Below are 16,546 nucleotides of genomic sequence, written 5' to 3' on the forward strand. Positions count from 1 at the left end.
ATGTGAACATGTTAGGAGGCATCAAATAAGAGCAACACTGGAATGCACCTATGGTAAGCAGCAGGCGGGAATAAGGTTGTTATATTGAAAAATGCAGGTCTTGCAGATAGCGCATGCACGCTGCCTAAGCTGGACGTAATGAAAGACCAAAACACAAAAACGGGCATTCTCATTACACAAATGAAACAAATGAAATTAGCTACCATAGCACCTAGCAAGGACTCAACCCAAATATGTTGACAAAGGGCCTGAATATAGGTAGATGTAAATTGTAATCTACTGAACTATTATTTCAATTTTCTCCTAGGTTATAATGGTATTTTTGCTCTCAACGTGCTATACGATTTTTTTATCTTACTCATAAGCTATAATGTTACAGTTTGCTGTTACCTGTGTGGCGCTCCATTCCCCATGTGGGTAAATCCGCACTATACAAATATCTAAAATAAATGAATAAATAAAGAAAGTATGAAACAAAGAAAAACAAAAGAAAGAAATATCAAAGTTTGTGACATCATCTGTAGAAGTTGATTCACACTTCTACGTCACATTTAATACTCCGGCCATCTTAAGTCACCTCAAGAACTTCAGGCTTCAGAAGTATCTCTCTCCTTACCTTCCATGCCAAGTTCATCGAAAAGGCCATAAACGCCCAACTCCCCGAGTTCATCAAAGAGAACCACATCCTGGAGACCTCCCAATTCAGCTGCCGAAGTAACCACAGCACCAACACCGCATTCCTCACCTCCACCGACGACATCCGCTCCCTCATCGACCGGGCGAAACCACAGCCCTCATCCTACTGGGCCTCTCGGCCTCCTTCGATACCGTCTCCCAATGCACCATAATCACAAGACTCCACAATGCTGGCATCCACAACAAGACACTGGACTGGATCCACTCCTTCCTTACTGGCCGAACACAGCGAGTCAGATTACCCCTGTTCCTCTCAAAGCCTACAGAGATCAGCTGTGGAGTGCTTATGGGCTACTCCCAGAGCCCCAACCTCTTTATGGTCTACATCACCCCACTGACGGCCATCGTCAGAAACTAGGGACTTAACATCGTCTTCCACGCCGACAACACCCAGCTGATCCTCTCCCTCACCAACAAACCCACAGCTGTCAAAATCAACTTTCATAGCGGAATGAAGGCAGTTGAAGACAGCTGCCTCAAGCTCAACTCAGAGAAGACTGAAGTACTAATCCTGGGACCCGTCCCCTCAGCCTGGGATGACTCCTGGTGGCCAACGCACTAGGAACCCCTACGGACCACACACGCAACCTTGGCATCATACTGGATTCCACGCTCACAAGGAACCACCAAATCAAAGCTGTATCCTCATCCTGCTTCCAAACACTCAGCCTACTTCGTAAGACATACAGATGGATCCCCACAGAATCCATAAAGACGGTCACCCACGCACTCATCACCAGCAGACTTGACTACGGCAACGCATTCTACGCCAGCATCACCCAGAATCAGCTATGAAAACTACAGAATGTCCAAAACGTAGCAGCCAGACAAGTCCTCGACATCCATGCTGCAGCCAAATAACACAACACCTCCGACAACTCTACTGGCTCCCAATCAACAAGAGAATCACCTTCAAGCTCCTCATACATGCCTACAAAGCTCTCCACGAGGCAAGGCCAGTATATCTAAACCCCCGCCTCACATTCCACGTACCCGGCAGCCAACTTCTCTCCGCTTATCTTGCCCTGGCCACCGCCCCACGGATTTACATGAGCAGAATTGTAGGAAGATCCTTCTCCTACCTCGCCACCAAAACCTGGAAAAATCTATCCCTCCATCTCAGTCAATCCCCGCCGCTGACCAATTTCAGAAAGGACCTCAAGACCTGGCTTTTTGACTGCACCTCCGCGCCCAGATGGATCAGCAAGCTCCCCCCCCCAGCACCTTGAGACCCTCACAGGTGAGTAGCCGCACTATATACAAACTCCTGCTTGATTAAAGTCACATATAGAAGCAAAAGGTTCCCTTACCCAGCCTGCTCTCACCATTCTCTACCAATATCATTAAGGGAGGTGGAAAAGGTTTCTGCTTTTTGTGATTTCTTTTATAAATCACTGCCAACTTTTGTTTGAGAAATAAATATTTCCACTTCTTCTCATTGCTCTCTGTTATTTCTATGTATACATCAAACATACAAAAGGTGATGGAAAGAATGATTGCAATGTCCAAGCATTCCTCCCATGACCTTTTGTGGTTTTGATTTCTATGCATACACCTTTAACATTTCTATACCCATAATTTGAGGCTGCAGGCTAGAGGAGCTCTGTTTAAAGCTCAGATGTTGCTCTAATTAACTTTTTTCGCCCATTTACTTAAATAAATTGCAAGGCAATGTCATATTATATTTTCTCTGGCTTGTTTTTTTCAGGTTTTGGGTGTTAGCACGAAGGCAACTTCTGCGACCATTTTCACAGTGGAGGACAGTTTCATTAAAACAGTGTTGGCAGAGGAAAATCACGTCTTATCTCTGAATGCCCGTCAAGCTCTTGCGGCTAAAATAGTGTCAAAGTAAGGATGGTATTGCTAGGTCAGATATTTTGCAATGTTTATCTATTACTTCCAATTATGCACATTCATCAGATTGTCAAAGTTACAAAAAAGTGGTAATTTGTTTGCCATATCTTGAGTGAATTTTTGCTTCAGAAATCAATGGTGACATACTTAAAACTTCATGCCAAGTGTATCAGGGCCCATATTACCATAAGGGCACACTTTCCCTATTCATGCTTAATTTGTAATAAAGTAAGTGCCAGGGCCCTTCTCGGGAGGCCATGGCAGCCTGCACCGACCCATTGCCCCTGCCAGTGCCACAAATGACAGTGCCAACACAACTACTAACCATTGCACTCCTACAAATGACACAATTCAGACTATTTTTATGTATTTTGTTTTATTGACCACACTTGTTATGCTCATCTCAAACTTAAAAAGACAGGGCCACCATGTGGTGGACTGTCATTAGAGGCGGTGCTGACAATTAAGTTGTGTAAATTAAGCACTGCACAGCGCACCTTAAAACAGGGGCGCCCGGCGCAAAGAGAAAGGGCCCCCTTTTATGGTGAATGCGCTGCCCTCAGAGGACCCTCGAACTTACAGTTCTGTGGCGGAAGCGCATTCAAGTGAAACACAGAGCGGCTGCATCAACGCCTTTCAAGAAGGACTGAAGATCCCTTTGTAGGCGGGTGCAGTGCGTGACTGCAACCGCCTGAAAGTGGATGTCGGGGGCTCCATGGGACCTCGTCTCTCCCCTCAAGAGGGCTACCTTAATAAGGCGCATTGAAAGGGTGCCACCCTTTTGTGCAACGGCATCCACAATACCGCGCAGCGGCAAAATGATTTCCTCATTTGGATGGAGCCATGCCTCCATTCAAATAGGGGAACACCCTATCATGATAGCTCTGGTTCTACATTACACCAGCACTATCAGTATTACAGAAGGGGGAGCACAAGCATCTACGCCCCCTTCTTTAACACTGAAGTGCCCCCTAGGCGTACAAAGTGGGAACACATGCCTGTTGAGACCCCAGAGCTTTCTGTAATATGACCCCTGGAGTCTGGCCCTGCACCCTCTTGACTAATTGATACCGGTCATATCAGTAATGCTTGGTATTACGAGTAGGCTGTTTATGGAAGGAGGAATCAGATGAAAATTTGTATTTCCGCAGCCAATCCACATGTATTATCCTCATTTAAGTAGGTGGAGTTTCTGAGTGAAAAAAAACAGATTTACAGAGTCACCAAATTGCTCCATATCTCGTAATTCAATTGAGACTGATAACTCCTGTTATTGACCCCATCGGGTGGGCCAGTAACAGTCTTCGGAGAAAGAGAGTAACTACAAGTGTGTTTGCTAGTAATTTGAAAAAAAAGCTAATTCTTTTGAGAAGGCCACAGGAAGGCAGTCGTTGTAGAGTGAAAAAAGACCAAGCAACACTGAAATTAAATTGTCACACATTGTAACTAAGATGACACACATCTAATGTCCACTGAGCCTCAGCACAATTCACTCATCAGTCCTGCATTTTTCATCAAGAACCCTGTCTTGTCCCTGGATAGAAATCAATATTGTGTGTCCTTCACAACTATAACCATGTCATGTTAATAGTACATGAACAGAAAGGAAGATAAAAACAGACAGATTAATTGTGTATTCTGTGACCACATACAGAAAGAGAAGGCTAAGAAGACAGACAAGAGGAATTGTAGACTATTGAACAAGAATGAGGCTAAGGAAACATTTATTTGAAATAAAATAATGATGATCCATTAGTTACTTATTTGTGGGAGTTGCGAGATGTTTCTTCAGGATATTTCTCCGAAGCAAGATCATGTTATAGCAACAATTTTTCTGGATGAACCTATTTCATTATTTACAGTACCAATCACTATAGTACCATTTTGTTAGGGTCGGGATGTCCCAAGTAACAATGGGCCCGATTCACAGAATTAACTTAAGACAAAATCCTAAACTTACTACTTTTGGTATTCACAGAATGCACTTACTACTTTTGGTATTCACAGAATGGATTTACGACTACTAACTTTACGTCCGCACTCGGGCCTGAGATTCTGGCCCGGAGGCGGAGATTCCGGCCTGGAGGTGGGACTTCCGGCCCGGAGGTGGGGATTCCGGCCGGTGGTGGAGATTTAGCCATGGCTGAAATCTCCACCTCCGGGCCAGAATCCCCACCTCCGGGCCGGAAGTCACACCTCCGGGCTGGAAGTCTCACCTCCAGGCCGGAATCCCCGCCTCCGGGCCGGAAGTCACACCTCCGGGCCGGAAGTCACACCTCCAGGCCGGAATCCCCGCCTCCGGGCCGGAATCTCCGGCCCGACTGCAGACGTAAAGTTAGTAGTCGTAAATCCATTCTGTGAATACCAAAAGTAGTAAGCGCATCGATATCGAGCAATAGTTGGACGGTCTGGTTCTTACTTGCATGGCAGTATAAATTGGATTGTTCCCATGAAGAACAGGGCCAATGCTGACTTGCATAAGGCGGACCTCAATATAGTGTGGCCCCGAGGGCATAAAATAATGGGTTGGATTTACACCCTAAGACATTATTAGTGGTTTAGAATACTTGCAAACATTCCTCCTGTCACCTTTTGTGAGCATTCTGTAACAATCCAAGTGGCCAACAGTATGTCCAGACGTGGGTCTCTTGCTCACTGTCACAGGACCCGAGCTATACCTCACTGAAGGTGCCTAACAAGGACAAAACCAGCCTTGGTTTGCTTGTGGTCCTTCTGGAGGGTGCCTTGTCCAGCATTTCAGGATGGACTGCTCCCATGAGGAGCTGGGTCAATACTGGTTTGCATAAGACAAACCTCTTCCTGGAGTGGCAGAGGGAGTGAAATACAATGGGGTGGAATGCGACCCAAGGGCGAATGCCAGTGGTTTAGTTTATTTGCCAGCATTTTCCCCTTCACCATTTGTGTTTCTGTTTTCTTTGGAGTCAGATTATCTTCTTTCAGCATCTGTGAAGATGGCTCTGCAATAGGTAAGTCTGCAAGTCTCTATTGCTATACCCAAGGTGTGGCACTGGGACTACAGGGCTAGGAAGCACATAACTGTCTTTTTAGAGTGTTCTTGGGGGCCGGGTGGGGGGGGATTTCGACGACGACAAGGAGGGAACTTTTTTTTTTTTTTTAATTTCCCCTCGTGGTTGTTTGTCGAATCCCCACCCAACCCAGACCTGCCGCTCTTACCTGCAAGGGCTGCAGCTGCAAACAAAATCCTAGAGAACCCGGCCTAAAGGTTCCACTTGACCATAGAAACGACAAAGGAGGGCAAAGGGAGATTATCACTGGAGCACAACCCCTAATCAAACACAAACTCTGGGTACCCTGCAGAAAATACAACCAAAAAGCAATGGTGATGTCCAATAGGAGTATATAACAACAGTTTTGCCTTAATTGTATTAGAGGGAATAGCAGCACTCTCCCCGGACGTGTCTCCTTTTATCCAATCATATGCTGTTTCAGGGCACAAATATCTGCTAAAATGAGGGATAACGTTAGAGCTGACAGACCAGCCCCAGCCGGTGTGGCTGAGGCTCAGTTTCCATCATATCAGCAGTTCAAAGCCTGGTGCCAGAGTGTAAATGACCCTTAATGTAAGAAAAATTAAAATATACACCATACTTAATTCTTTGAAAATGTAAAGATTTTTCTATATTATCTCTCTATATCTAGTTCATAAATAATTTAAATATAGGTTAATTCTTTGCTGTTATCGTTAACAGTATATATCATTAACAATATACATCTTTTGTAAATACGCAGACAGAAATTGGTGTTGCGTAACTCAGAGGCAGGACCGAAGGTGGTCGCTGGGAAGCAGGTTGCCAGTATTATGAAGAAACTGGACCCTAAATATGCAGTTACTTCTTTGCCTGCAGAACCAGTGAAGACTGAATGTAAAAGCTGTCCTTCGGTAAGTACTGCAAGAGCATGGCTCAAAGGTACCCTCACAGTACAATTATTAGAACCATGTTACAGATAAAAAATTATTAACCTCTAGTTAGAACTTATCCTTTCCTTTAGCTAATAGGAGATATGAACCATACGTCAAAAGTTATCCATTGGAAAGTGGGTAGATGTGATAAACGATTGTAGATGCACAAATCAGATGTGTGTACACACAAAAGAAAAGTGAGCTCCATGGACGTCATTCAGGGATCGCCAGGGGCTGCAGCTTTGTCGCCTGGTTTGCCACTTGCGACCCCTGATACTGTCTTTGCAAACCCTGGTCTCAGAGTTGGGACAATCCATGCCAAAAACACAGGGGTATCTCCGCATTCCTTATTTTCTGTCTGTTTTTTTCAATATACTAATGTGAATAATATTTTTTAATTATTCACTATTAGTGTAATAAAAAATGAAGGACTCTTAAATCTTGAACTTGACCTTTGGTGGCAGCTGTGGTGAGTAAAAATGGCTTTATATGTATGTTGCGTGTGTGCTTCGGGCGAGAATGTGTTTAAGTCAAAGACAGCACATATCGGTGAGCAAATATGTCTGTATGTGTAAGCATGTGTGTGTAAGTGAAAGTCAGAGAGAGGTAGTGAGTGAGATTGCATGAGATTGAGGCCCAGAATTACTATTCTTTGACTCAGGGTAACCCTGCACATTACTTGCTGAGCTGTTTTACTTCAAAATGGGAAAGAAGAAATTCCCCGTATCTACTAAATTATGGTGATTTTCTTCTATTGCCATGTGCTGGCGCACGTTTGGTAGCCATGAGCCAAGTCAGACACCCTTATATCATAGTTCAAGGGTTTGTGTGTTCTCTAAAGCATAGGTTCTGACCTGAAAGGAGACCCTTTCAGTACAAAAATTATACCTTGAGGCTTTTCCCTCTTTGTATGTATGCTGTACAAGCAGCACGCATGCAGAGTTGGAATTCAGAGTAGAAATTAAAACATTTCTTCTAGTTACACCTGCCTATACGAGGTGTAATATTTTAGCGCAATATATTTTCTAACAGTATTTGGAGACAGGGATTTGCCTCTAAACCCATTGGTGTTTTCAAAGGAACACCCATGCACCTTCCATGCAATGACCCCATGATGCTAAATAATGTAACGCAGTGCATAGTGCAACTTTGAAATACTTTGCAATACTATCAAACACAAATCCTGATTTGCATTAGATAGTAAATGCTATCCTAACACTTTGTGTCAACACGGCGCAAAGGGTGAGTAAACCTGGACCTGAGTGGCAGTAAGTATTGAAGAGTGAGAATGAGTGAGATTATGAGTGCATGCAAGTGAGGGAGCGGGAATGAATAAGAATGAGTGTAAAATGGTATGCGATGTGATGCTTGAGAGTGTGTCATTGACCTAGGCATATTGAAGGTAATTACTGTCTTACAGAGATACTCAGTGCAAAATATTTGTGCAAGCCTACTTGATGCAAATCTTAGAACAGACACCTGTAACAAAATGCTGGCACTGGCACACTGGGGGTAATTCTTGGCATAAAGGACATCAATGGTAAAATATTGGTACTGGCATCCTAGAGGCAATTCATGAAATTTAGGGCACCTGAGGATAAATACTTCTATACTTGAGTAAATTCTTGGCAGGTGGGCACCAGTGACAGAATGTACAATGGAAGTAGTTCTTGCATTCACCCTCCAAATACAACTATATAGACACTACACCACATACACCACAAAAGGCCAGGCTTATTTTAGTCTCTGATCAATTCATTCAAACAGAGAGACCCCTGGGAAATGTAAGGCCCTCACCCACATCAAAATGTGGCATGCTTAATCATTGGGCTTCCCACACCATGGTTCCAGTTGAATTCAAGGTAAGCTCTACTGCTGACGGTGGCATTGAGCTTTTCTTTTATTTTTAAAACATAGATTCTTTCCTGAAATGTGATGGCCAGGGTGAACTAAACTGTTACAATTGTATAGGGCTAGCCAAAAGTTATATTTATTAGCAGATGTACTGAGGGTTAAAAACAAACAATGGATGATATCAAAGAGTTCATATCAACATGTTTCTGTCAACTACTAGAGTGCCCTGAGGGTCAGCGCCCTTTGTCAACGGGTATAGTCTCTGGCTTCTAATTTTCATCGTGCAATGCAGTTGAAATTCTCATCAAAGTGTGTTGTAAAGTGATGTGTGAAGGGTGATCAATGAATCTTCAAAAGTAATAGCAATAATAAAGTACCCGCCAAAAAAGAATATATCTCCACTATCTGAAATTATCTATAAGGAGTGTATAGGCATTTCTCACAGTAAGTTACTCCAGAGTCCATTGCCCTGTCAACAAAAAGATAGAGGGAGGCAGTTACATACAAAGTTAGACCTACTAACATGAATTACATGCATAGTACAACAGTTTGCGATCATGCTATATCTGTATTTTTGGGGGAAAATCAAACCTAAAGACCTTCATGCATAGCAATATCAGTCTAGAAATGAAATAACCATGTTTTACCTCTCCTGGTCACACAAACTACTCACTCAAACGTGTGACCAGTCTCGTGATTCGTGCACTGGTGAACATGCTCATCTTGATCAATCTTCAGTCTTACCCTGGAGTTGAAAATATTCCTCTCAACCCAGGAACCTGCAGGAGCGTTGCCTTATTGTTAAACTCTGGGGAAACAGAGACATGATCAGTGAGCTAACTCTATCCGTCAACATCACCCTACTAGACTGTCATATTGATCTCTCTGCAAAGCATGTAGCTTTACACTGTACACAGCAAGTAAAACATTAGTATTATACAAGGAATCATAATTCATATGTGAGGAACTCCAAGCGATTGTCTAGTACTTCTTTTTTATATCCAGAAGGGCTTGCATTTCACCGCATTAAGACTCATGCCAGGAGACAACTTTTCACAGCCAATGTTGTGATAAGTTTTATATGAGCAAGATGAGTCTAATTGCGATAATCATTTTCCTGCCACTTCTTAAAAAAAGGGTTTTATTTTTCCCCACATCGAGTACGAGGACTAGCAGATTTCACAGTAAATGTTTCTAATATTGGTTCCGGGAAACACCCTTAACAACGCGGTCATTACATCGCGTTACCTTTACAACGCAGTTGTTACAATGACCACGTTGTTACATCGCAGTACCATTGCAACACAAGTCGTTACAACGACTTGCTCTGGATGGCACTCTAAACTAAGGAATAGTATAATCTACCATTCCAACACCTTCCCTACTGTTGCACACACTGGAGTTGGAATAGTAAACTACACTATTTCTAAGTCCGGCGCGCCATCTAAAGCAAGTCGTTGTAATGACTTGCGTTGTAATGGTCCTGCGATGTAACAATGCGGTTGTTGTAACGACCATGTTGTAATCGCATGCTTTGTAAACGCATGCAATGTAATGGTATATATTCGTAGGTTCCTGTAAGTCACTCCTTGTCATTTCTGGTTGGACTTTTAAGATCATATGTTGTGGCTGGCTGCATACGATGCATGTTTGGGGGGCACCCACCTGTCAATCCAGTGATTATAAATACAGAATTATAGACAGGTAAAACAGAAAAATGGAGATCTAGCTCTCCACGAGGTTCTAAGTGACATCAAAAAGACAACAAGTTGTTTATAATTCCATTTAGAACCCTATCTGTTATTCACATTTTACCCAATATGCTGGATAATCCCCCGCATCCTCCCCACTCAAAAAAAATATAATCTGGCCTCCTGCTGTAGAATCTAAAAAAATATTATCAGGCCTCCTGCCACTAAACCCACCACCCTCTGTGTACTGTATCCACCTGGAAGCTCAAAGCAGTTCTCCCTCCTCTCATGCTATGCCCAGAGCAGTGGCGTAACACAAGCCCCTGCGGAGCAGGAGAGCCCCCAAGCTCCCGGTTGCCCCCTCAGCACAGTACTCTGGCTGGAGAGCCCCTGATTGAGTCCAGAGGCCCCCGTACCTTGCAGGTAGGCCCCCCCAACAAGTTTGTTATGCCAGTGGCCCAGAAAGACAATACCGTGCTAACAGCACCTCTGTGAGAGCACCGTGCCAATGCTGCTTCATTTCCCCTTCTCCCCGTGTCAATAGATGCTCTGGAATGACAGGGGAGAGGCAGTTTGCACATGCACAGAGCCACCTGCCTTCTCCTGTCTTCCTTCAGTCTGTGAAGTCTTGGAAGAAAGTCACTGGGTGAGGCATCGTCCTCTGGGTGACGTCCACTGGGTGACGTCAACACAGTAAATGGCCATGTTGATTAACAATTGTAGTGACATCACAATAAATAATATCTGGATTCTGGTCCGGTTATTCATGATAAAGGCTTCTAATGGAAGGCATTATAAACATGGAGTATCTTCCATGAGTACCTGTACCCAGCGCATGCTTTTGTCTACTCCTCTGTCACTTCTGGATTAACCCTGTGTGGCTGTGTCCAGTCCATGACCATGGGATTTTCCTCTCCCTCCTGGGTGGATCCTATACAGTTTTTACTGCAGCTGTCTGTAACCAGATTCAATAGAGACCTGTAAATCATTCAGAACAATGAATATAAAGTGCTTTTGTCCTGTGTCTTACTCTACTTCCTGCCATTCCATACATGACTAGCTGCAGTGGGTAAGGAAGGCACCACACCCTCATTCTTTCATCTCATCACATCACCTCCTGCATAGATGCGCTGCACTTCACCACACTTCTATCCAAGCGTGCCACACAGTAGCACATGGTGCCATATATCTACTAATATGCTTCACCATACTGTCAAGGGTATGAAAGAGTATATACATGCAAATATAGTACAATGCAGCATACAATTGCTTCAAGGATATTTCAGAAAGGGAAATTGTGTGATCAATGAAGGTCATCTTTACAGCTTAATTGTTGGTGGGAGGGGCCATCCAGTTAACCTTCAGCGCCTGTGCTCAGATTTTGTCAAGGAATTGCTGCTGACGGCACCCTTACGCATGCAGAGTGCAGTGCAGATACCCCAGTGGATATAATCCTGGAAGTGTCCAGGCCCTCTAGATGTTACAAAATGGCTGTTCTTTACCTACGTGCAGGAGTACCTGAGGAGAGTCACTCCAGACACATTACTTGACAGGTTTGAAAATCATTTTTTCTATAAAACAGACTTCATGTGCTTGTTGTTGTCTTTTGATACATCCCATTGCTTGAGACAAACCACACATGCTGGTCAGAGGGGTGCAGGCTGGTAAAAGTTGTATACACATGCAAAGAGCTATTGTGTATTTTCTGATGTCAATGTGATAGAAAAATGAGTTCAGTTGTGAAGTGCAAGTCCACCTGCAGCAAGGATAGCAAAACGTACCCAGTCACTTTACAAGACCTGTGCTCAGACCCCTTCGGGAAGCCGTTGTTTTAAAAATATATAGTATTTCTGAGTTTTTACGGATTCATGACTCCAATTTACAAGATTTGCAGACATTGTGCCGGTGGGATATGACTAATATGAGCCAAAATGCATGCTGCACTTTAGAATTACCCATCCCTCAAGAACCAGATATTTACACGTGTGCAGCAATTCATTTACGAGTGCAAGAAGACAGAATGTTCCTTGTATGAAAGTATTAGTACCTAAGGGATAAAAATATGAACATTGCCAGATAGCTTTCCCTTTTAATAGTAAACTGCCTACTTCTGAAGGGTTAGCAGCATTGCCAGATCTAGCCTTACTCACCTTTGTGCCGCTCCGATTCCCCACTTTCCATTTTCAAGGTTTTCCAATTTTCAGATGCTTTGTAACAACAATTGCTTATTCTAGCTGGTTTAGGAGAAATTTGTTATGGTATATACTTTATCTTAACATTCAGGAACTCTAGCTTAGGTTTACTGATAAATGATATCTTGTTCTGAAACATCCAATATGTGTGCAACACTGTCCTTGATCATTTCACCTACTTCTGTTTCCCGACAATCATGCGACTATAATTTTCGGCATGTCCAGCATTCATGTAGAATGTCCCTTAATGAACTGACTTTAACGTCACCCTTATATAATTAGTGATTTGTGACAAAAACTCAAAACTGTCAATAAACTGTTAGAAAATGATGCCCAAGTACTAGTTTTTGTGATGTTGCATCTTCCTGAAGATTATGGATAATTTATGGGATAAAGTACCCACTGGCATACATTAAAAGGATATTTCAAGTCACAGAGGAGTTCCATCTCCATGTAAACTAACGAGGCAGATGGCCGAGTTCCTCTATAAGATAATGGAACTCAGTGGTGACTTGACATATCCTTATCATGTATGCAGGGGGGAAATACTTTATTGATTATAATACATGGCCACATCAACGTTCCCATAAACCAATTAAATCCTTGGTGTGTAGCTCTTTCACATGAAAGAGGAAGCATGCTTGCAAATATGAAGAATAAAAACAGACTCTCTAGTAAAAAATTATTCAAGTTAAAACAGCTATTAGATGTTTGCTGCAAAATGATTACCAATCAATTTTTTTTAACAAAAAATAGAATGTAGTAGCTTGGAATGTGTAGACACATGCAGAAAGCTTTTTACTTTTCTATACTTACCTAAAGAGCACAAAAATAAAACTGTTGCAATAATATCGTATTTCTCCATGTCAATAATACTGAGCTGAAGAAAGAAACGCCACGTTTTGCTTTTGTTCTTTAAACAGCTGTTGTAATCATGCTCCGTGACCTGACCGGCCTTTCATCTCTGCTGCTAGCTGTAGCAGCAGGCATTTATGTCAGAAATCAACTGTAATAAGCTATTACAGTTGAGTGGCTATGTAATTTATTTGTAACGCATGGGGTTCTCCAATCCCCGTAGAAAAATCTGTCTCTCATTTCTTTATAATTGGTAACGTGTGACTCATCCAGTCGCTGATTGTAAAGAAATGCCATCAGAACTCAACTGTAATAATTTATAATAACTTATTATACATGCTCTCTGGTGATATCCAGTCTGTGCATCGTAGTTCTATCACAAATATGAGGAAGTCAGAAAAGACAGTCTTGGACTTTCAAGCAGTGCCCTTAGCATTCTCTGCCAGGAACATGGAACAGATCGATGAATGTACATGTGCCTTCCTTGCCCCACAGAGGACCCAGCATTAGAGTTAAAAAAAGGAAAAATAAAGTTGGCATTCTTGATTTTTTTCACTCTTTACCTTGCACACAAAAAATGACATATCCTTTCTTGTCGTCTTCTAAACTTATAATGAGTGGTTGTTCGCTGGATGAAGTTGAGCGTAAGCAGTACCTATGATCATAGACTTGCTACAGAAAAGGCATTCTGATTGGTTTTAGCATACTTGAGCAAAAGCAATCTGAAAGGTTTTGGAATAAACTCTGAATACATGACATATGTATAGTATACTTCTAGACACGTTTGTATCAGGTGACTGCTACATTGTATGCATGACTAACAGCTCTGCCAGTCAGGCATTTCACAAAAAAGAAAACGTGACCTCAATATCCCATTCTAAATGTCTACCCTAAACAACCAACTTCTACGTAGGAAAAGATTGTGTGAGAGGTTGAGAATCCCCTCTACTTTATATCTCATTTTGCAATAAAAACGGAAAATGTCAATACTAATTTACAAATCTGAAACATATTAACCAATCTACCAATGTACGTTCGTGGAAATGTGTTTACATCTCATCAGTTGCATCTCTCTACTTTTTCCTCTGGTCTTCAACAATGTAGTCATTTGCCCCCTATATTTTCAATTTTATGTCCCATTATATGTCAATCACTTCATGGCCCATTTGGCAATATTGCGCTACATGTGTGTATCAAATAAATGAACAATAAACAAATATGGATCCTCACAAAAGCTAGCATTGTGGAGGCCTATTCTGTGAAATCAAAGGCTGACTAGAAAATTTAAATTTGAAAATAGTGATTTTGACTATGTATTACTTTTTCCAGACAATAGATATCCCTTCTCCCACGTAACAAGATGTTGAATGTTTTGTAGCAAATAAAATATTTAAGTTTTACAAAATAAAAAGCAACATTCTTAGCAGGCTCTTGTTTGTACGTTTAGTATGGAAAAACAGATACTAAACGCTGATAGAAAAAAATGAGGCAACATTCGTAACTTTTCTTCTGTACCCAGAACCATCTCAGCGGAATGTTTCGTTAGTCAGATGTAAGCTTCTTTGACCAAAGACTTGTTTTTGGAAGTTGCTGCCTTACTTATCACGAATATTGCCTGCTCATCATAATTTTTTCTACAAATTTCAAAATTGCATTTTTTAAATAAAAGATGTTTATAGAGTCAAAGAAGACAAATACAAACACAAGTACAATGTGTAATTCTTAAGTATACACAGCATGGACATTATATGCCAATTGGTTGTCTGGGTAGTACTCTAACTATACAGTGCAAAATATCTCAGGATCCTCAACATAACCTTGGTCTATATGATTGTCTTTTTATGCTAGCCAAGTGAAGCATGCCTTGAACGCAAGATGTTTCATTTTAGTTTCATTTATCAAGTATCTAAAAATAACCATTTAACTAACCAAGAGTCTCTTGAGCCTCCCGTGTGTAGTATTTGCCTTCAACAAGTATTTATTCTAAAGGCAACGTCATTTTACAAATCAATATTTTTGATATTGTACCAAGTTTGTATTTGTCACTTCTATCTTGTTGTCTTTGATTTTCTCCAACCTGATAAAATTTTGCCTTTTGTTTAATAAGTGTTCAAAGGGTTCTGTACAGCCTACGAGAGTATAGGGTAGATGAAAGACCATTCGGTTTAGCTAGTTGCAAATTACCTGCCTCATCAATATTTATAGGTAATAGGTTACTGACTCGCAAAATAGGGTTTGTACATGTTACAGCCCTTTTTAGTGATCACAAACGACCCGGTTTTCTTTGTTCTGAAAATCCCAATTCTTTCTCCATTTCCACTTATCTTTAGACACCATGGGAGTCAAATTGCCATTTTATGCGCAATTAATTGCTTGTGCAAATCTCTAGCTCTGCAGTGAAATACAGGATCTATACTAAAGCAATGATAACCTTGTAAACAGCAAGTATCAGCTAGTTGTCATGTATTAGGGTGAAATAATGAAGTAATCAGTAAACAAAACACTGTGCACACTGGATGAATAAAGGCATATTTTATGCTGCCGAGCAGTAGATAGGGAACCATTATCAACTGTGATCCAATTCATGCAGAAAGTAGATCATTTTCTGTCAGATAATATTATTAGTGTTTCGAAGCATAAATGCCAAAGGGGATATCCCCTTCAGAAATTGCTATGTCATTCACCATATAGCATAAACAGCTAGGGTAGAATTAGGAAATGTACTCTATTGGAATGCACATGAAAACTGTGACTTATGTTGTCTGCTAATCCTAAAAATGTAAGTTTTTAAGCATGGTTTGGTTTCGCAATTTTCAGCTCTCTGACCATTGGAAGGAGATCAGAAAGAACTTTGAACCAGATAATCTTTCTAAGGCTGAAGCCGTGAGAGGATTTCTATCATTCATCGAAATCCTTAGAAGATCCAATAAGCGAGAGATACTCCAAATACTCAGGAGTGAAAGCATTGGGGTGCTGTGAGTTGAGCTATGTATACTTTTCTATTTATGATATATTTTACTGAACATGTAAATGGAAGTGGCCGGTGTAAATCATACTGGAAATTTTCAATTTGAGGAGTGACTTCATGTAAAACAAAATGTAATCCATTATTGTTCCTTCCTTTAAATCTATATACTTTTTAAAAAACAAAAATTTGATAGTGTGTGATATCAGAAAATAATTTTTCCTAGGCTAGAAGTATCATCTCTACTGAAGAAATGCTATACATGGAGCAGGTGGATATGCTTCCTGAAAGTTCAGCCCGACAACATACCCCTTCTATGGCATACAGAAAATAGTATGAAACCATTTGTCAATAATCGCACCACTGGACTAACAAATATAAGTGGTTGTTATGCTGTAACACCAGGTTTTGATTTAAAAGTTATCGACTCAGTATTGTTTCTCAGTTGACCATTTCAACTTTTCTATCCTCAAATCTCATAGAACTATTGTTCAAT

General features: G+C 41.4%; 1 protein-coding gene across 1 annotated transcript in view; it reads left to right on the forward strand.

The window, feature by feature from the left end:
- MTTP (microsomal triglyceride transfer protein) overlaps positions 1 to 16,546 on the forward strand; it is a 277,369-nt gene that overhangs the window by 128,996 nt on the left and 131,827 nt on the right. The window contains exons 6-8 of the mRNA XM_085635746.1: positions 2,405 to 2,544; positions 6,322 to 6,472; positions 15,903 to 16,060. Of these exons, the coding sequence (XP_085491872.1) occupies positions 2,405 to 2,544; positions 6,322 to 6,472; positions 15,903 to 16,060 (449 nt within the window). The remainder of the gene's footprint in view (positions 1 to 2,404; positions 2,545 to 6,321; positions 6,473 to 15,902; positions 16,061 to 16,546) is intronic.

Source organism: Triturus cristatus, chromosome 2_1 (genome assembly GCF_964204655.1).
Source record: "Triturus cristatus chromosome 2_1, aTriCri1.1, whole genome shotgun sequence".
NCBI classification, from domain to species: Eukaryota; Metazoa; Chordata; class Amphibia; order Caudata; family Salamandridae; genus Triturus; species Triturus cristatus.